The 20,268-nt window shown below is 45.0% G+C and overlaps 1 protein-coding gene across 3 annotated transcripts in view; it reads left to right on the top strand.

The window, feature by feature from the left end:
• Positions 1-1,477: 1,477 nt before the first annotated feature.
• Positions 1,478-20,268, top strand: part of ADAM12 (ADAM metallopeptidase domain 12) — a 169,272-nt gene continuing 150,481 nt past the window's right edge. For 2 of the 3 annotated variants that reach the window (XM_048945733.1, XM_048945732.1), the window contains exons 1-2: positions 1,478-1,708; positions 16,387-16,520. In XM_048945733.1, coding sequence (XP_048801690.1) covers positions 1,603-1,708; positions 16,387-16,520 — 240 coding nt within the window. In that variant the 5' untranslated portion in view covers positions 1,478-1,602. Of the gene's footprint in view, positions 1,709-10,372; positions 10,412-16,386; positions 16,521-20,268 lie in introns of those variants that run through there. The other variant, XM_048945734.1, reaches the window with a different exon arrangement.

Genomic DNA, 20,268 nt, shown 5'->3' with positions numbered 1-20,268 from the left:
TGAAAAGCCATGTGGGATTACCAGAACTTCATTTAAAAGCCCTTGGTTCTCTCTGATAGTTTTTTTTGTTTTGTTTTGTTTTTTTGGTTTTTTTTTTCTTTAAATGGAGGAAAAGGCTTTCAAAGCATAAGAATGACTTGGTGGCTTTCCTGCCACTTTTCTGCAAGTCTGTGCTGTATGGATGATGCATCTCCTTATAAGAGGGGCAGTGGAGATCGTTAGTTTCTACTGTAAGGGATGAAACCATGCTGAGCCTAGCTGCTAAAATGGAATTGATAATGGTGAAGCAGGGATCATTTTGCAGTTAGGGGCTTAAAGCTGTACATAAAATCACAGAATCACTAAAGCTGGAAAAGATCCCCAAGTCCAACCCATGCTCGCTGCCCATGTCCCTACATGGAACTATAGGGCCATCAGGGTTGGAAAGACCTCTCAGATCTCCAATAACCCATACCATCATAGAAACACAGAATCATAGTCACAGAATGCCCTGGGTTGAAAAGGACCACAGTGATCATTGAGTTCCAACTCCCTGCTGTGTGCAGGTCACCAACCAGCAGCCCAGGCTGCCCAGAGCCACATCCAGCCTGGCCTTGAATGCCTGCAGGGATGGGGCATCCACAGCCTCCTTGGGCAACCTGTGCCAGTGCCTCACCACCCTCTGGCTGAAAAACTTCCTCCTCATATCCAACCTAAACCTCCCATGCCCATTGTCCACATCCCTCAGTGCCACATCCCAATGGATCTGGAACATCTCCATCCTCCCCATTCCCTGGGCAGCTGTGCCAGTGCCTCATTGCTCTTTTGGAGAAGAAATTGTTCCTGTTATGTTCCTTATATCCAATCTGAACCCCTCTTTGTACCAGTTGTTTAATGTAGAAGGAATACGGGATCAACAGGCAGAAATCAACATCAACACCCAAACCTCGAGAAAACTGACCCAAAAATAAAACTGCACTATAAAGTTCCGTGTTGGTCTGCAGGACTGAGAACTTTCTGCTCCTCTGCAGCAGCATGCAGTGTGTGGGCACTCCATGTGCTTTGGTGACACACCAAGGATTAGATGATCCCCGTTATATTTTGCTCCGAGTTGGTAACGATCACGTGAAGGAGGAAGATTTGAACAAATGTATCTGGCAGCTCTGCGTGTGTGTTGCTGGGTACTTAAAGCACAGCGCTGGGGGAATGGGGGAAGCCGGGCAGCTGCGGTGCGGTGCGGGGGGGCGGTGCCAGCAGCGTGCGGGGCTCAGCTGTTCGGTGCGGGGAGCGCAGCCCAGCCCGGCCGGTCGGTTCGTTTGGTCAACAGAATTAGCCTTGCCAAAAAAAAATATAAATAAATAAATAGAGAGAGGGGGACTCTTTAAACGGAGGGAAAAAAAAAAAAAAAAAAAAGCACCAAACTTTTTTTTTTTTTTTTTTCCTAAGAAAGCAGAGCCCAACTCATCAGCGGCTGATGCAGGAGCAGGAGGGGTTTGGAGTTAACTGCATGCAGGAAATCTCTCACATCCTGAGTCCCGGCTCGCTCCTCTCTGTAACTGTATATGATGGGGCTGTTCTCCAGCCCCAGCTGATGAAAGTTTGTCTCCCTCAGTCCAGGCTAAGATGTCAAAGCGTCTCCGTGCGGAGCGGCAGCGCTCCCCCGCTCCGCGCCCCTCCGTGCTGCTGCTGAGCCTCAGCGCGCTGCTCCTAGCATCACCCCGAGCGCGAGGTAAGTCCCCGAGATCCGCAGGCGGACGCGGAGAGGGTTTGCAGCCCTTCCTCAGCCCCAGCTCCATTTCCAGGCGCCGCTCCCCGTCCCGGAGCCCCGCGGTGCCGGGCGCTGTGCGTGCGGAACTCCCGCGTTCCCCCCCCCCAACTTCGCTCCCCGTTCCGCTCCCCGGGCCCCGGGCAGGGGGTGGGGAAAGGCAGAACAGCGAACGGGTTTGGGTTCGGTGCTTCCCAGCCCAGCGCCGGGGCAGGAGCTGCCCTACTGGTGGGATTTGGCTTCATCCCGTGTGAGCACGGCCGGGAGCGGGGCTGCGGCTGCTGGGAGACCTGCGTGGGTCGCAGCCCCGTCCTCCTCCTGCCGTTCAGCCGCAGCTGACAGTGCAGATTTCTTGTGGCAGAGAGAAGGGGAGAGATCCTCTCGTAAATGCACGGAGCAGCGCTTAGCTGTGCGTGGGTCTCTGAGTGTTGCTCCAAACTTTTGTTCTTTGTAACTTTAAGCTCTGTAAATGTTTGGTTGTCTCCACGTTTATGCACGGTGACTTTCCCCGGGACTGTGTTTGCTAGGGGAAGGATATGGGGATGCTTCAGCCTGAAATCCCAGGGTGGGCAGAGGAAGTTAATGCATTTAATTGATTACTTAAGATGAGAGGTGATGGCCTAATGCTGCTCCGGGAGGGTGTCAGGTCGGGTATTAGGAATAATTTCTTCTCCAAAAGAACAGTGAGGCATTGGAACAGCTGCCTGGGGAGCAGGGAGGTCATCATCCCTGGAGGTGCTCAGGAGCAGAGATCCGGCACTGAGGGATGTAGGCAGTGATGGGGATGGGCTAGGGTTGGGGATCCTAGAAGTCTTTTCTAATCTTCATGATTATGTGATTCTATGATTTATGTTATGGATTAACAGGATGAGAAGCTTTGCTTTGCCTTGGTGTGGAACTGAACTTCTGTTCAGCGCTTGTATTTCTCACCTTGCACCAAAGCAGTTTGTTGCAGGGTGCAGCTGGCTGTGCCTGGGAGCTTTGGGGTGGGCTGCTTCGTGTACTCACAACAATGGAGATATGAGCATACCCCAAATGGGTGACCCTGCAGTGAAATTAAAGGGAAATTAAGGAGGTGGGTGGCTTGGGTCTAACACTGAGATTGGATCTAGCACTGAGATGAGAGAGAGAAATGATGAGTGGTGTGGAAACCCTATGACCTGCATTATGGGATTCCTAAAGAGCTGAGTTTCTAAGGTTGCATTTGCACTGATGCTCTCTGGGAAGTGTCCATCTGTTTTGCGTCCTGATGGCAGGTGTTGAGCAGCAGTGGTGTCCAATGACTGTTGCAGCTCGGCTGGATTTAGGCATCCTCTCCCTTCATAACTTTTCTTCTTTCTTCTTTTTTTTTTTCCCCCTTGTGGAAGTAGAGAACTGCTTCAGCCTCACTGCTTTCTTGGTGGCAGAGGTGCTGAAAGCCATAGCCACCTGCTGGGCCCAGCAGGGCTGCCTGGTGACAAACAGTGCCCTTGGCTGTGCTGGCTCACATCCCCCTGGGCACCTGGCAGCCCTGCACATCTGCTTCAGCTGCCCCGAACCCAGTGTTTGCACTGTGCAGTGCTGCCAGGACATCCCCCATCCCTTTTTTATCCTCCTTCTTCTGCCAACGTGGCACTCCTAGGCACTTTGCTAAGAGCAGCACCCCTGCGATGGTTATATCCCTCGAGATGAGCCCGCACAAAAGACTGCTTCCCGGCCATTAAGCTGCTAATTATCTCTCTCTCTCGTTGCCTACACCTGCAAATCTTCAGACAAAAGATCTCCCCAGCTTTGACCAGCACTTGCCTGAACTTGTCCATCTGTGTCCTTTAGACAAAGGATTTCTTAACCCTTGACCAGGACTTGTCCATCAGTGCTCCTCAGCGAGCTTGGAGACAAAGGTGCAAAAGAAGTCCCTTACAAATAGTGATAAGACAAGCGTCTCCCTTGTGAAATGCCTCCAAAATCAGTTTTGAGATGTGATTGTTGGAAAAGCAAGAGGCACAAGTCCCGTGGGGCTGCCCTGGTGGCCATTCCAATCTCGGATAGAAATTACTGGGTTACAGCTAGAAAAATTAGAGTAGCCTCGCCTTTCAGAGTGAATTCCTTTTCCAATTATTCCAGCTTCACAATTGTGTTTTCCAGCTGCCAAAATTGCCAGCTCGTGGTTATTGCCTCGAGTGTCCTTGTGGACAGCATGGAGAGCTAACTGCAGTGTTGGCCTCGGCAAGACAGCAAAGCTGATTCTGCTTTGTTATCCTGATGGAGGGTATCTAGAAGGATAAGATCTAATCTCATAGGTTTAGTCAGATGCCTAAATTTCAATCTCTGTATAAGCTTTTGCAGAATCGAGGTCTTTGTGTATCTGCAGGCAGTGGAAGAGATGGTGTATGAAGGCAAACTCCACATCAGTGCATGTTGGGAAGCCTCCTAAATCTCTTTAAGGTATTGGGTATTAGCTGGCAGAGCAGCGGGAAAAGAGAAAATCCTAAAATTGCAATCCAAAATTCTTTACCTTCCATTAAAATAACTTTTCTGCCAGATTTCTTGTATTTTTGCTGCTGATCTCAACCGCGTTGACCGTAGCAGGAACAAATTACAGAGGTATCTTTCCCTGTCTCTCACTTCAGGGCTGATCTCTCCCACATACTTTGAGCTCATTTCAAACGCTGTCTTTTTTCACACTGTCCAAGCGTGTGCGGCAGATATTTATGGTCTGTGTATAATCACCTCCTTGTCTGACGATTATCCCTATCTGCTCCCCTGCAGACAGCCTGGCACGGGCTGCCCTGCCCGCAGGGCTCCGTAGATCCCTGCCAAAATACACCAGCTGAGGACATTATGCCCACTCTTCCCATCGTGTTCGCATCATTAGCTCTCCGCTCCCTGGCGAGCCGCCGGCTTGCTGCTGATGTTTTCTCACCTCTTGCTTTCCTTGAGATTTTTGGGAAGGTCGCCATCCAGACGCACCGAGCATCCCCAACCTCACGGCTCCATTTTGGGCTGCTTTCCATGTTTATCTGTTGCTTCCACTGTCAGCTGCCAGCGATGCTTTTGATCATGAAATTCTGTTTTTAAAAAACTGAATTCATGTGAGAGCCGATTTGGTCCTCCAACCAGCCTTGGTCAGACCTCTCACATCCTAATCCTGACAGATTTATCACTGTGCTCTTAACACATCTCATGCTGCCAGTGCACTTTCCCAGAGCCCAGCTGGGTTTCCTTTTGTCAGTATTCAAGTGCACAACATTTTACAGTGCCCATGGCCTAAGTCACATCTGCAGAGGCTGCTCTTAGCCCCTGTATAGCGTCCAGGGCAACTCTATGGCAAACTGAAACACGTGGCTTGGATTGGTGTGCTGTAGGGCTGCTGCTGGTTATGGAGGGGACAGTGCAGTACGGAGGACAATCCCTGTTGTTTCTGGAGGAACAAAACACAGCAGCAGAGCTGGACTAGGTGAGAAGCTGTGGGTGCCCTATCCCTGGAGGAGTTCAAGGCCAGGCTGGATGGGACCTTGGGTGGCCTGATCTGCTGGGGGGCGACTCTGCCCGTTGCTGGAGGGTTGGAATTGGGCGATCTCTGAGGTTCCTTCCAACCCAAGCCATCCGATGGTCTTGGGTTCCTGCCAAGCCAAAGGCTTCTGTGATTTTCTGGTCTGTATTAAATCCATACCCTTTGATAAAAGGATCACATAATAACCGAGGAGAAGTGGTGTTTTTCAGTAGACTCCCGATCCTGGAGGCTTTGTTTATCCCCAGGGTGATTTTGGTGACCATCAGAAGGAACTGGTGATGTTTGTAACTCTGACCAGTCTTATATCTATCACTGTCGTCATCTCAAAATAATGCTTTTATGCCTTTTTTTGGTATTTTATTTTCTTACCTGCATTTTTATGCTTGTGATTGTCTTTCATGGTGTGTCAGCTGGCGAAGTTACTATTAGGAGATCCATTACTGAGCTGAGTGCTAACATTATCAGGAGAAGCCTTGTCTAATTATGATATTAAACTGCAGAGTCACCTTAATGTCTGTGAATTCACACCTGGCTCCAGGCAGTGGTACAGCAGCACCACAAATACTGGAGGTGCACGAAGGGTTTGAGTTAGCAGTATGCAGCCAAAGTATGTGCAAAGCTTTTTCTTAAGGAAAAGACATAAAATCTTGTTATTTGACTGTTGTATAAGCTGTGAAGAGCATGCATTCTCCTATCAGTAGTGGCATGACTTAAGCAGCCCTACGGACACGTAACACCCACTAACTTGGGGCATGTGCCCCCAGGCATTTGGGCTCCTAGGATTTTTCATTCTTGCACTGATTTTTACCTGTCTTTTTTGCTGCTGGACAATCTTTTTCCCCTTTCACTAGCAGTGGGAGAGGCCTAATGTTGCTTGCTGAAAAGAATATACTCAGCATTGGGTATTTAGTGTCACTCAGGAGTTCAAGAACGCATTGATACCAAATGTTGTGTTGGCATTTGGTGCTTCAGAAGTGACCTGACCAGCTGCATCACCTAATCAGAAATGCTTATTCCTCTATTAAATCCCTTTGTGTTGCTTAATTAATAGTTTTGGTTTTTTTTATGCTGCATATAAACACCACTGCTGTTGCTAACAAGATGAGAAGTGTTGGGTTGGAGTGGGTCATCTGCCACATGATGGATGTCACAAAGTCATCAGTTGGATGAACATGTCCTTTCTTATCCCAAAGCAATGACTCTATGATTTAACAAGTTTATTCTGCAATTTTGGTTAAAAGAAGTAGCATTGGTGCTCACGAATCCAGTGTAGTAGCATTTGTCAGATAAGTAAACTGAAAAACTTTCTGACAGTGGTGAAAGTTGGCTGTTTTCTTGCTTCTGCATGTTCTCTAATTTTGAAAATAGATGATTAGGAGAAAGTGATAGACTTCATGCATGACAGATATTTCCTGAATACATCAGAACATGAACACTACCAAATTCAAGTGTTATGGGGTTTTGTTTTGATGTAGCCACATAAAAAAAGAAAATTACTTCTGAGCTTCATCGTAATGCTCCATTAAATGTGGTGAGCACATAGGCATGGCCACACGTGGAGCTGGGCATCAGCAGTATCTGCATCTGGCAGTGCTGTCTGTATGCACCAATGCACTTTGTCATGGGGTGAAGAGCCTCAGTTCCATCAGCAGAGGAGGGCAATTCAGCCCAGAGATAAATGGGCTGCGTGGATCTGGTTCCTTTGTGCAGCCTGGTGTTAGCTTAACCTCTGGGGCTATTCGTGAACCCTGCCTGAAAGGATCTGAGGGCTTGCTGGTGCTGGTGGCATGGAAAGGTATCCTGGATGTTCTCCCTGCCCTGAGGAAACAATAAAAATAAATGTTCATTATTCCCAAAGGTGTCAAAGTTGTCAGTGATGGACCTATCCAGTGCCAATGGCATTTGTCACAAGGCTGCACGTGTGGACCAGAGCAGGTTAGCTGGCCTCAAAAGCATTAAGCAACTCTCAGTTCTCATGGTTCTTTCTATTGTTTGAAAGGTGGATGATAAAATTCAGTGATAGCTCAATATGGGTGCATTTCATTTTTCTTTGTCCTGCATTGTATAATGCACGGAGCAGGTATTTCCCTTACAAACAAAAAATGATGATGGATACGAGCTCCCCAGCTCAGTAGCCCCTTTACCAGAAAAGAACCACAGATGGTTTCCTGTGAACATTTACCTAAATTAGCACTGAAATTTGCTTCAGCTGGGTTTGCTCTGCTTTCAGTGCCATTTCTCAGGGAACATCTGAATGAGCGATTTGTGTGCATGTGATGGGCAAAACCGAAACTCCCACTCAGTAACTTTATTCACTGGTGATTGTATATTGTATGCAGGAAAGAACACTCCTCAATACGGTTACACTAAGGATTCCTTGTGTTCAGTGGGGGAGGCTATTAAATCATTGGAAAGAAAGGATTGTCCGGTACCTTCTAAAAGACTGAGAGGAAATTGTATATTGGGGAGTAATTTTGAACTTAATTCAATGGCAAGCAGTCTTTCTTTGGAAGGGAGCAGCTGGATAGGAATGCTGGACCTGGATTTTTTTGCAACGATGTGGACTCATCACTGAGAAGTGAATATGTTTTCTTTGATATCAGAGCTCTGTGGCTTGGTTGCATCTGTTCTCGTAAAGCACAGGTTATTATTTCTCTACCTGAATAGGTGATACTTTAGGCACTGTCTCTCTGATGCTGAAGGGTGCAAGGCTGAGTTTGTAACTGGAGTGAGAATCTCTGGGACTGGGATCCTTTGGGGAAGGGGCAGCAGATCAGGAAGAAGATGATGTGTCCCAGTAGTGCCTGTGCCAGGAGGGTGTTGAGTTCAGATAGAGCATCCTTCATTGTGGCATCCTGGAGATACCTGTTGGAAAAGCAGGGTGCAACCCTTAGTATTTTTTACCTCTTGTTAGTCCTTTCCTGTTTGTTTTTATCAGAGAGGATGACCAGGTCATTTTTAATGGTGTGCATCATGACTTGGAAACGAAGTGCACTTAAGATGGGATTTCCAGTAAGAGGACAAAAGTTCTCCAAAGCCATTATCATCAAACAATCATTGTGGATTATATTGCTTCCTTTTCAAAGCTGCTTTGGGTCTGAATCTGGCATTTATGATTTGCCCTTTGCTGCAAACACTCATTGCTGGGCTCTTCCATGGGGACCTCTGGTTCCCACCCATCACCAGGTGTGCCAAAATGCCCTCTAGGTCAGTGATTCTCTGGCGTATATTTCCCAAATTTCAAAATATTCTCTTCTAGAAAAAGAAAAAATACAGTTCTTTCTTCAGACTGATCCGAATAGTAATTCTTCAGTCAAACAAAATAACATCTCAAATGAGACTGGACAGCTGTTTCCCAAATAAAGTATATGGATATATTCTACACGCAGCAATGAAGCTTGGTTTTCACCATCTGAAATGCCCTGCAGTCTCTCTGCCCCCTCCTGCAGTCAATTGCAAACGTTGTTCTCGAAACCCCGTTTGTCACGTTTTTTTTTTGGAGAACAGGGAAGACATTGAGATATATTGGCTTCTCTCCTTGAGTGCATTTCAATATGTATTTTGTGTAACGAGAACCCAAATCCTCCTCACATTATTTCTGCTTTAATCACACTATGCTCTCCCAAGATTGCTGTAATCTCATTTGCATCAGCTGGAGTGACTGTGGGTGATGAGCAGTATTTCATCTGCAAACAGAGGAGAGCAATATTGGGTGCACACCTGGGAAGGAACTGCCTGTCCTGGCTTTGTTACAGCTGAGAGTGGTGCAGCATCCCGATTTGGGGAGCAGACATTCAAAAATTAGAATGAACAAAAGCTATTTCTAAGCTTTTCTTGAGGACCTGTCAAGTGTGATCGTTCCCTTTTAATTTTCCAGCAAATGGCTTTTTGACATGTGCTAACTCCAGAGGAGCGCGATGCTGCCGAGTGCAGCAGACATCATTTTGTATTTTAGCCATGACATTGCTGTATATGAGAACTGAAAAGTTATATAGATATTACACCAATATATAAACCATGTGTGTTAGAAAGACAAGTTCAGTTCTGAAATATTTGACTTAGCTATGCTTTTCACTTTCAATTCGTGCCAAACATGTGCTGGAATGACTGATGGAGTCATACGGTTCCCCGAATAAAGCACTTTATTGTGCACAGACTTAGAGCCTCCCAACAGTTGTATTACAGAAGCTTGAAGATTAAGATGATCCAACTGCTTAGGGGGTATGTTCCACAATGAACATTTTGTTTTTCCCTTTTTATTTTCCCCATCTCTCTCTCTTTTTTGCCTTCAAATGTGTCATTGGTTTGCTCAGCTGGTGGCACGGCGTTGCTGACTGTGCTGCCAAGCAGCAAGTGTCCTTCTCTTGGAAATGCTCACTGCTCTGTCCAGGTTAAAACACTGCCCTGATGGCTTTCCCCAGTTTATAGGATGTCATGGGGGAGGGGGCTGCTTCCTGTTGCACATCAGGCAGAATGGGGTTTAGGAAGGGAATAGCTCCTGGAAGAACAAGCGATGACAGGAGACAGTTCTTCAATTTATAAAGCTGGAGTATGAAAAAGCATGTTTGTGGTGCTGTGTGTTAGAGGGATCAGTGTGTCTCAAGCTCCTATTTCTCAGCTGAGCTGTGGGTGCGAAGGATCAGGTGTGCACAGCATGGGCACTCTGCACAGCTGCACCCAACCAGCCGGACACAGAGTGTTAGATACAGAAAGAGCTCTGCACCTCGAGCGCTGCATGCAGGTTTGGGTCCCTCATTACAAGAAAGGCATTGAGATCCTGGAGCATGTCCAGAGAAGGACAGCGAAGCTGGTGAGGAGTCTGGAGCACAAGGCTTATGAGGAGCGGCTAAGGGAGCTAGGATTGTTCAGCCTGAAGAAGAGGAGGCTCAGGGTAGGCATTACTGCTCTATGCAACTCCTGAAGGGCAGTTGTAGCAAGGTGGGGGTCAACATCTTCTCCTGTGTGACCAGCTGTAGTGGAAATGCTGAGTCACAGCCTGAAGCAGTGATTGAGCACCTGGTGGAAGGCAGGGCCAACCCGGGAGAGCTCAGGTGCAGCTGATTGACCAGAAGGGCTGGAGCCAGGATCCACCTCTTCCCAGACCTCATTTAAGGGCTGGCAGTGGAGGCATGAGTATTTTGCTGGAGATTCTTCCTACCTGAAATCTTTTAAAGGTAAACAGCTTTTTTTCCTTTGTTTTTGTGTCTACAGCTGCTGTGTTTGGGTACGTCCTCACTTTCTCCAGCCTGGGGCTGTGCCACCCTACTTCATTGCTGTGCTTTCCATCATGTTATAGAGTTACACCAGCAATATAATGAGAGGTCCCTCCAGAGGAGGTTCAGGTTGGATACTAGGAAAAACTTCTCTGAAATAGGGGTCGGGCCCTGGAATGGGCTGCCCGGGGAGTTATGGAGTCACCAACCCTGGAGGTGTTCAAGGAACATTTAGATGTTGTACTGAGGGACGTGGTTTAGTGGGAAATACTGGTGGTAGGTGGATGGCTGGACTGGATGGTCTTGGAGGTTTTCTCCAACCTTGATGGTTTTATGATTCTTTGAACAGAACATTAAATTTGGAAATGTCTCAAGTCCTCTAGCTGCTGCCTGTCTTCAGATTCATTGAAGACCTCTGCTTACTTCTGATGTTCCAAAGATTTGGTGAACAAGGAGTAATTTTGCAAAGTGGAGGAGAGGTCAGGGCTCATGCCCAGGGAGGTGTATGGAATGTGTGCTGAAAGTGCCTTGTGTTCACATGCTGGAGGTCTTGGGTTTGGGAGTCAGGGTGGAGTTAAAAAACAAGAGAAACTTAGTGTGTCATTATATGGCTTTAAAAAAAAAAAATAACCTGTTTTTTCAAGGCAGGCTGTGGAAGGAGCAGTCTTACCAGACTTTGTGAAGAGAATTGATGTACTGCCTAGATGTGCAAAGATTAGGGTAAAAAGTCATCTGTGGCTCTGAACTAAGACAAGCTTTACAGTGGGGGATGAGGCTTATATTTTATGCTCAGCCAACCCTTGCCCATCCTTTGTGTTCACGCACAGATGAGGGCAGAAGCTGGCACACTGTGCAGCCCTTTCTGAAGCTAAGTGCTGTTAGCAGTGTGATGGGAAGGAATTAGTCTGGTGGGACTTCTGATTTTTGGTTCTTGTTTTTATGGACATGTTTAGTGTTGAATCTGAGAAAAACAGTTGACTTTTAAGGCAAATTACTCCTTCTCATGCCCCATGCAAATCTTCCTTTCTTTAACCTTTGCGCACTGGTGTTCACAGTATGTTTTATTTTGCAGCACTCCCATATTTATCATTATACATTAGTCTAATTTGACTTACTGTTATATTAATGAGCCACTGTTTATTACAATTCCCATTTCAAATGGTGCAGCCACCATTCTTAAGGATGATGTCAGCAAAAAAACTGTGATCTGTGCCTGGACAATGTTTGGCTTCAGTAATGTGGTTTGTTGGTTGTTTTTTTTTTTCCCCCTCTGGCTGTTACTTGATTTTTGTGGTAGAGAATATGAGGGGTGGGAGTGGGAAAGAGTGGGGCTGCAGGTGGACCCCACATGGCATTGGGATGGGTGATGATGGTGATGAGGATGTGGGGTCCCTTGGGTGTCCCTGGAGCCTTGAGGGCATTGTGTGGGAGTGACAGGGGTGAGAAGCATAGGTGGTGTTCCCAATGCCTGCACAGGAAAGAGGCAGAGTGCCACGATTTGGCTTTGTAAACCTGTATAGGTGAAGAGATGGATGATGGATATGAACTGGCTCAGCCATCTATTGCAGTGTGCTGTGCATGAGCAATGTGAGCTGGGCTCTGTGCTATGCCAGGCAACTCTCTCTCCTTTCCATCAGCTCATCTCATCCAGTCCTGCCTGCGCTGGGGAGCACTCGTCTCTTTGTTTATCATAAGGAGAAATACACTGTGCGGCCTGACTAAAAGCTTATTAATTTTAAGTAGAGGGGAATCTGAAGTGCGTCTGGGCTTTTTCAGGAGGCAGTGGCCCTTAAACTGAGATGTCACATCACGTGCGTGGAGTTTTGCACACAGCTTGAGGGAACTGAAATGCAAAGGAAAAGATGACAACTCTTTCAAGTGCTTGGCCAACAAGTCCTTGCACGATAACGTGCAAAGAGGAGTTGTAGATATAGATTGCAGATGAAAAATATCTAAGAAGCACAAAAGTGTCTGACAGATAACATCTTCTCATCTTGCTATTTGTACAAACTGTCTTTTGTATTATTGAGAAGAAGAATGAGGGGCAATACGCAATCTTATGGCTGCTTCAGAATCAAAAGCACTACCTTCAGTACAGGCTAAAAATAGGGATCAGATTGATGCAGTGGTGAAGTTTTCCATGTGAACAAGGGAGAGACAAGCGTGCATCAAGAGGAGCCATGTGGAATTTCACTGGAGTGGAAAATGAGTATTTGAGTCAGAAGGTGCGAGTGACACAAGAGATAGGAAACCTGGCTCCAATAAAAGTGCCTGGCAATATCGATGGCCTGGTTTTCTTCCCCTCTAATGACATGTTACAGAAATCTAAATTCTCTAATTTCAATTATTACGCTGTTTATGCTGTTGTAATACCAAGAGTCCCTGTAGAGAGACGGCCTCATTATTAATGTAACTCAAACAATTCTAATGGCTGCGGCTTCAAAGAAATCATAGTGAAAATGTATAGAAGTGACAAAGGGTGGCAGAGGAAAAGTCAGCGTGTCTGTGTCTGTAATATCTATGGCACTGGGAGTTTGTAGGAAGGGACCAAGGTGATGGAAACCCTCCATTAGCACAGAGGAGCATTGGGCTCCTCTCCTGGGAAGCCCTTTGGAGCGGGCTGCACTGGTGCTCTGAGCCCATAAGCAGCAGAGCAATGGAGGTGTGTTTTATTCAGTCATTGTGCAGGAAACTGGATGAAGTGTCCCTCACTGGGATAAATGGTGATTTCCACTTGGCCCAGGGCAAGGGCTGTGTGATTGCCTTCAACCCTGCAGAGCTGCCAGCAGCCCTCTCACCTGCATGGAAGCCCAAACCACTGCTCAGATTCAGGGCTGCTCTGGGGCTGCACTTAAGTTTATTCTATTTTTTTCTGCATGTCCACATCTATCTCTTTTTTTTTTCTTTTTTTTTTTTTCTTTTTTTAAGCCTGTCTTGTTGGGACTCTTCTCCTTTGTCTGATTTTTGTGTCTTTCTCTATCCAAGACTTGTGTGTCTGGGTCCTGTTGTTGACAGCATCTCAAAGGACAGTTGGGAACTGAGCAAATGTGCAGTGCTGGGCACATGCTGGAGTGCTTTTTGGGAGAGAGGCCACATCACCTGGCCGCATTGTTTTCTCTATCTGTGCAGAAAGCTGTGATTTTTATCACCTGCAGTAATTTAAACAAAAACAGCATCCAGACAAGCAGCAAAACATTTGACTAAAGGAGAGAATCCAGACAGAAATTGATCTCGGATTTTATAAATCTATGGCTTCAGAAGATTTTGCAAGCCCTAAAGCATGTCTGTTCTGTTTCCCCCAAATAAATTATGCTTCCCAATAAAGATATTACTGTCGCCCATAAACCTGTCTTGATGTCTGTCTCCAGACTATCAACACTTGCAGGCAACGTGCATTTTCCACTGTGCAGATAAATAAGCATGTGTGTAAGATTAAATTTGCTCATTGTAACCTTATTCTTCATGCACCAGAAGCATCACTCTGTCGTGTAAGTGTTCCCAAATAGTAGAAGTAGGAGGGGCAATACTAAACCATACTTTGTGTAGACATGATTCACTTTTCACGTGGTATTTTCATCACAGTTACACTTGTTAGCCCATGCCATGTAAGGAGGGAGTAATAGATCTGTGTGTCTGTGAATGCTGTCTCCCCTCTCCCCTTTTTTTGTCTGTTTTGGGTGGTGCTGTGATGTTAATGACTTACGGAGTTAATAGGAAAGGCAACTTGCACGTGTAGAATAGCAGAAGACTGAAGCCTCCTGATATCTAGCTGCAGCCCATGGCGTAGGGCTGTGTGGAAGTGATGCAGACAGTGTGTCTGTGGAAGGAGAATTGTGCTCATAGGGGTTCTTAAAGCCTCGGCTGCACAGAGCTTGCAGAGTGCAAATCCTGTAAAATAATGGAAGAGCCTGAGTCATTGGATTCATAGAGCTGAGACTGCTCCAGTGAGCCAAGAAAGGAAAAAGAAATCAGGGCTAGGGCCAAGCTTTTCTCATTTCTCTGAGAGATGCTTCATAAATTTGTGCTCTGTGAGGGAGCTTCATGGCTGATCATCAGAATAAAGGGCTGTGATGATCTGTGCTGTCCAGATAGATATAATTAGTAATAATTAGGCCCTCCTGGGCTGGTGAGGTGATATCCTCTACCCCTCTGTGAGGTGAACCTAATCTGCAGGGTTTGGATTATCACTCCTGTGCTGGCATTGCATCCTGCTAAGTGCCTATCAATAAGCTCTGCTGGAACAGGGGAAGAACCCTCTCTCTGCATGGACATTCTTCATCCTCGGGATCTGAGTGCTCCAGAGGGCTCAGAGTGTTGGTAGGGCAAGTGTGATAAACCCTACCAGCCTTCCAACTTTCTTGTGGCTCCTGCAAACCATCCTTGTCTTCTCAAGATTCATGCTCAGTACCATTTCTAGATCCTGTATTATGGTTTATTTCTTTTAGGCCCCTTTGCTCTGACAGGCATGATGCCATTAGTATGCTTACTGAGAGGAGAAACAGTTGATATATGTTGTATGCAAATAGCTTTTTGGTATTATAGTACGGGCTGAAGTCATCTGACGTGTAGAAGTAGGGAATTGTTTCAGAGAGAATTTATATTCTCTTCCAGAATATATTTTTCCTAATGTGAATCTGCATCCTTGATGTTGTGGGATTCTTGATATTTCATGATCTCCTGCCTGTCTGTATAGAAACACTGAAGCTATGAGGACAAGTGAATACTTAAGTCTTTTGCTGTACACAGCTCAGACTTGTTGAAATGGAGTGCAACCACACCTTGCCACATTTAGTGGAGTAAGATGACACATGAAAAAGTGTTTAGGGGGTAATGAAGTACCTAGGATTAAAACAGTTAATCTGTCATGTGCAATCAACCTGGAATATTTGGGCACCTGTAACAGGCTTGTTCCCTCTGTGCTCAGTGGCTCAGACTTGCAAAGCATGTAGACCAGGCAACTCTACTGAAATGGGAAAGACACAGGGAAAGTCTGGGATTGTTATCTGTTCTTTGGAGCTTGTGTTGTGCCACAGCCAGGTCTGTTTATTCTAGAGGAAGTATGTCACCAGTTACACCCCACATATGCTTTCCTCCTTTCAGCCACTGCTGCTGTAGGTTGGATCCAATATGCTTGTGTCTGGGAAGAACAAGGAAAAGAGGAACCAAGGGACTGAAATAAATGAGACTGACTTCTTACCTTAATTACTGAAAAAATAGTCCTGATAAAGTCTTATCTCCCTTAAATCCCTGCAGCTTGCTTACTGTCTTAGTGATGACACTGAAATGACAGTTTCATTGCATTTCCCCTGCTGTCACCTTCAATGAAAAGAAAAAGTGAAGTGCTAATATGTTTATTAAAGTAGTGCTTTAAATAGCTGGTGCCAATAACTCTTTATATTTTTGAGTCAGATGTTGAGTCCCAGCTCCCTTGTCTTTGTGCTCTGTCTTTACTCCTTATCTTGTTCTGTCTTTGTGCAGTGTTGAACACCATTCCGAGGGCCCTTGACAGCAATACTGAAGTTCTAGTTAAAGCAGAAAGTAATATATGAGCATCTTCATAAATAAAAGCAACTTTTCTATATCTCAAAGTGTAGGAACCAAAATCTTCTGTATAGTTTTAAAGCTGCATTTCAGATGCTGTGTGGCTTGGTTTGCTGTTCCCTCAGCAGCAACTCTATGGCTTTTCTGTGCAGTCTTTGCACAGGACATATGATTGAAAATGGTAACCATCTCCAATCTTGTCTCTCTGAACCCCAGCTCTCCTACAACATTGTGTAGGTTTGGACAATAGCTGCATGAAAGCATGATGTTTTAATGTCTAATGCTTTTCCTGAATTATCCCCTTTTTGAAATGGACTTCCAGGTCCCTTAAATAACAACTTTCAGGTTTTTGCACCTTGCTCCCTCCTAACATGAAGTGCTTCTCCCTCTCCTAGGTCAGAATGTGGACAGCAAGTTGGAGTCCTTGAGACAGCAGATGCTGAAGGACCAGTCCAAGGACTATGAGATAACAGTTCCCTTCCTTTTGAATGGAGAACAGTGGAGACCAGCAAACAGCACTCATTCCAAGGTTAGTCTTTGTGTGGCTGTTATTTTGTTCCAAGGTATTCAGCTGGAAGGGGAAATGAAGTGTGTACTTCATTGTAGCTGTTGTAAGTATATATATTTTAGTAGAGGGTCTGCAGCGTATGATTTTTTACTTTCCTAAGCCGAGAAATTGAATGTTACTGTAAAGTAGTATTCTTATTTCTGATGGCAGAAGTGGAAGGGTAGCAGTGCTTTTAATGAAGTTAACATACATGGCTTCATTGACAGACTCTGATAAGCTTTTCTCCTCCTTTTCCTCAGCCACTGGCTGATGAAATAGGAAGCTGTTTTGAGGAGAAGAGGCCTGCTTTCTGTCTCCAAAGCTTCAGACTCTAAGACAAGCTGCTGCTGCCTTTGTTATCACCAAAGATGTCATGAGAGTCTCTTTCCTGACCTTTCTAACCCAGATTTTTAGGTACAGTGTTGTTCCGGTTTCTTTTTAACGTTGTTCTTTTAATCATCAGTGTAAGCAGAGGAAAGTTAAACTTTTTAATTGTGGAAATACTAAAACACACAGATAGTAACCATGAAAACAGCTCCAGTTGCCCGTTAGAAGTGCCTTTCTTTGCTGCATTGGGAAGGTGTTTGGTGGAGAAGTCCTCCTTGGCTACTGCTTTGTGTCGGGCAGCTGACTGACAGAAATAGATATGAGAAGAGATTTCAGAACAACAGACCTGACATTCAGATAGATTGTCTGGGTGAAAAAGTTGCTTTCATGCTCCTTTTCCCCCCTCCTAAATTGGAGAGAAAGGCCAGTCCTCAGTCTGCGTATCTGCAGTGATGAAAGGGATATCATTGTGGGTGTATAATGGCTTATCTTAGAGAGATAACACAGATGGCTTGGTCCTAGATGTATGCAACTCTATTTTTAGGTCATTTAATTAGGAACAGGCGTTCTCCATACAGAGTTCTTTCAGCGACTCGTTGTAGCTCTCTGAAGGAGTTACAACAGAGTATCTTTACGTGAGTAATGATAATATGATTTATATCATTAATTTGTTTCCCAGAATTGCCTTCAGTTTAAGATGAACATTAGAAAAGATTTGTGGTTTGGTAGAAAGATCCACGTGCTGTATCAGCACTTTTTTTTTTCTTCTTTGAATACTTCTTTTCCATGGAAACTGTTATAAATTAAATACATGAAAGTGCAGATCAGGCTGTGGGAAGAACAACAGCATTAAACTGGTGGAGGAGAAGAGTAATGAATAGCTTGTCACATAAATATTGATCAAAAGCACAAAAGCCAAATACTGTTGTGTTCGATGGTTAAATAGGACCTATTGTTCCTCAGCTTATTTCGAAGTGTTCCTCTATTTTAATTTAATTTTAATGCAGTAAAAAAAGAAGTACCAAGTACTTTGTACTCGTAACCAGGGGAATGGTATTTCAATAGAATATATAGGAAAATAAATAATGTAGTGGTTATAAAAATGCCAAAGTATTAAAGTTATTTGTGTATGGATAATTGCCTCTCAATGAAAGCCCCATTCTACAGTCCTCTGATCATAAATACTCTTTCTTAACAATTAGTCCCTCAGAAACCACACTGGTATTTAACGTGGCGTACCCTTCCATTCCTATCCTGAGGATAAAAACATCCTTTTATTTACCCCAGAAGAGTCACAGTGCTATCTGCTGGAATATCTCCTTCAGAGCCTGTCATGAATTATTATTAAGCTAATGACTTTCTTCTTGAGGGCCACCTATGCTGTGCACAATAGAAGCAAAATGCCCGGCCATGTTTCTGCTGACAGCAGTCCTGCTGATCGCTCACACAGTCGCCATCCTGCTCACTAGGGCTCCTGAAAGGCAAGGGAAAAATTTTACTTAGCTGAAACCTACTTTTATTGTAGTACACTTAGGGCATAATGTTTGAAGGACTTAAAAGATAATGTCTGTGTTACACACTGGAGCAGGTTGCCCAAGGAGGCTGTGGATGCCCCATCCTTGGAGGCATTCAAGGCCAGGCTGGATGTGCCTCTGGGCAGCCTGGTCTGCTGGTTGGTGACCTGCACATAGCAGGGGGTTGGAGCTAGATCAAACCCAGGCCGTTCTATGATTCTATGATATATGCTTAACATATATATTAACTATGGAAATGAGTGTAGGTTTTCTTTATTCATCAAGTTGATGATTCTTAACTCCTCTCTTGGCATCTTCTGCTGAATTTGGAAAAAGCTTTTCAGCTGAACTATTTGAGTGGTGCTCGGTCCCATTCTTTCATTAACTGGATATAATATTTTGTTGCTAATCCTGCACACACTGCTAAAATTAGTGGCTGCTAATTTGAGTACCCAGTTGTTGCTACTTGGGACTACTGATGAGTAACTCTATTGTTGGCTATCTGATGGCAAAATCGGGACGCTGAAGTCTGCAAGGTCTGTATGTCCTTTCAAACAATAGCTGCCCCATATTCTATGCAGATGTGATTTCCTTGTTTGAGGCTTTGTGTGCATTATAGAAGGTGTTGATAGGTCTTTATACTTAATGGCTAGTTCCAGTTCCCTTTCCATTTCTCTTTATTTCTGTCACTTGTTCATAGTTCTGCATTTGGTGTCAACTCTTTTCATGGTGCTTGATCTGAACCCAAAGAGTTGGGTTCTACTTTTCTTAATTTTTTTCCACGTTTGGAACAGTGTTTTAAAAAATTGTATATTATTCAAATACAGGAAAAAGACTCTTTTCTCCACTTGTTCCCTGCTGAATATTTTTCTTCAAACTTGGCTTGAGACTTAAAAACCAAGCCAAGTTTGATGAGACTTGGGTAAGTGATGTTTTAGTACACAGAACACTGTAGGGAAGATTTTCAGAGGACCATCTGTTTGGCTTCAGTTTTTATCCTTGCACTCTGTTAGGGACACACACTGGTTAATGTGTGCCAGATCCCTGCATCACAGGAACTGAAGGTCAGGTAATGCTGCTGCCTTAGTGTGGTCTTTGGAGCGCATTCCTTGTGTAGGCACAAGTGTTAGGTGGGTGTTCAGGGTTTCTTGGCTTCCCTTCTGCATTTGAAAGGTTTGAACGATGGGGAAACCCTGCTGGGTACCTGATCTTCCAGGGCAGATGTAAGATGGTTGTAATGCTTGGGTGCATCATCGTGTGACATTGCCCTGAGCTGGTGTTCATTCTCATGGACTCGCATCTCATCAGTGAACTTGGCTCTTTCCTCTAATTGGAGCTTGGTCCAGAACTTAAAATGCATGGATTTTCTGGGAAATTGAAGGGTTTTTGTGCAGATACAATGAATTATGCAGGTAAAAGTAGAGTCTTGAGGTCGTGCTAAATGAGCACAGATTTTTCTTTCCTTGGTCTGGTGGCACCCATCACTCAAGTGCAGTTCTGTTTTTTCTCTGGTGGTGGCCATGCAGCATCCGTAATGTCATCACCAGCACCTGCAAGGGCTCAAATATGACCACAGGCTGAGCATCTTATGGTATTCAGTCATCTGAGGTTTCCAAAAGCTTACAAGAAAGTGTACAAGAGTACAACTCTCCCTGCTGGGTGATGCTCTGTCTTTTCGGTGCTCGTGCATGTAACTTTGATTTTGGACTTCGTGTTCATCTGAGTGCAATATTAGACTGTTCAATACACATGTATGCTCTGATCAGGATATGATTGCAATTCATTTAGTTTTGAGTGTAAATCTGAGTGTAGCTGAACCTGGGCAGGTATTGAAGGACCTAGAGCCATGCAGTGCGGAGCTGTGTATGGTTTCTGAAAAGCCGTATACA

This window comes from Lagopus muta, chromosome 5, assembly GCF_023343835.1.
Source record: "Lagopus muta isolate bLagMut1 chromosome 5, bLagMut1 primary, whole genome shotgun sequence".
Taxonomy (NCBI): Eukaryota; Metazoa; Chordata; class Aves; order Galliformes; family Phasianidae; genus Lagopus; species Lagopus muta.
Note: the sequence above shows the minus strand (reverse complement) of the source record. Positions and strands in the feature narration are given on the sequence as shown.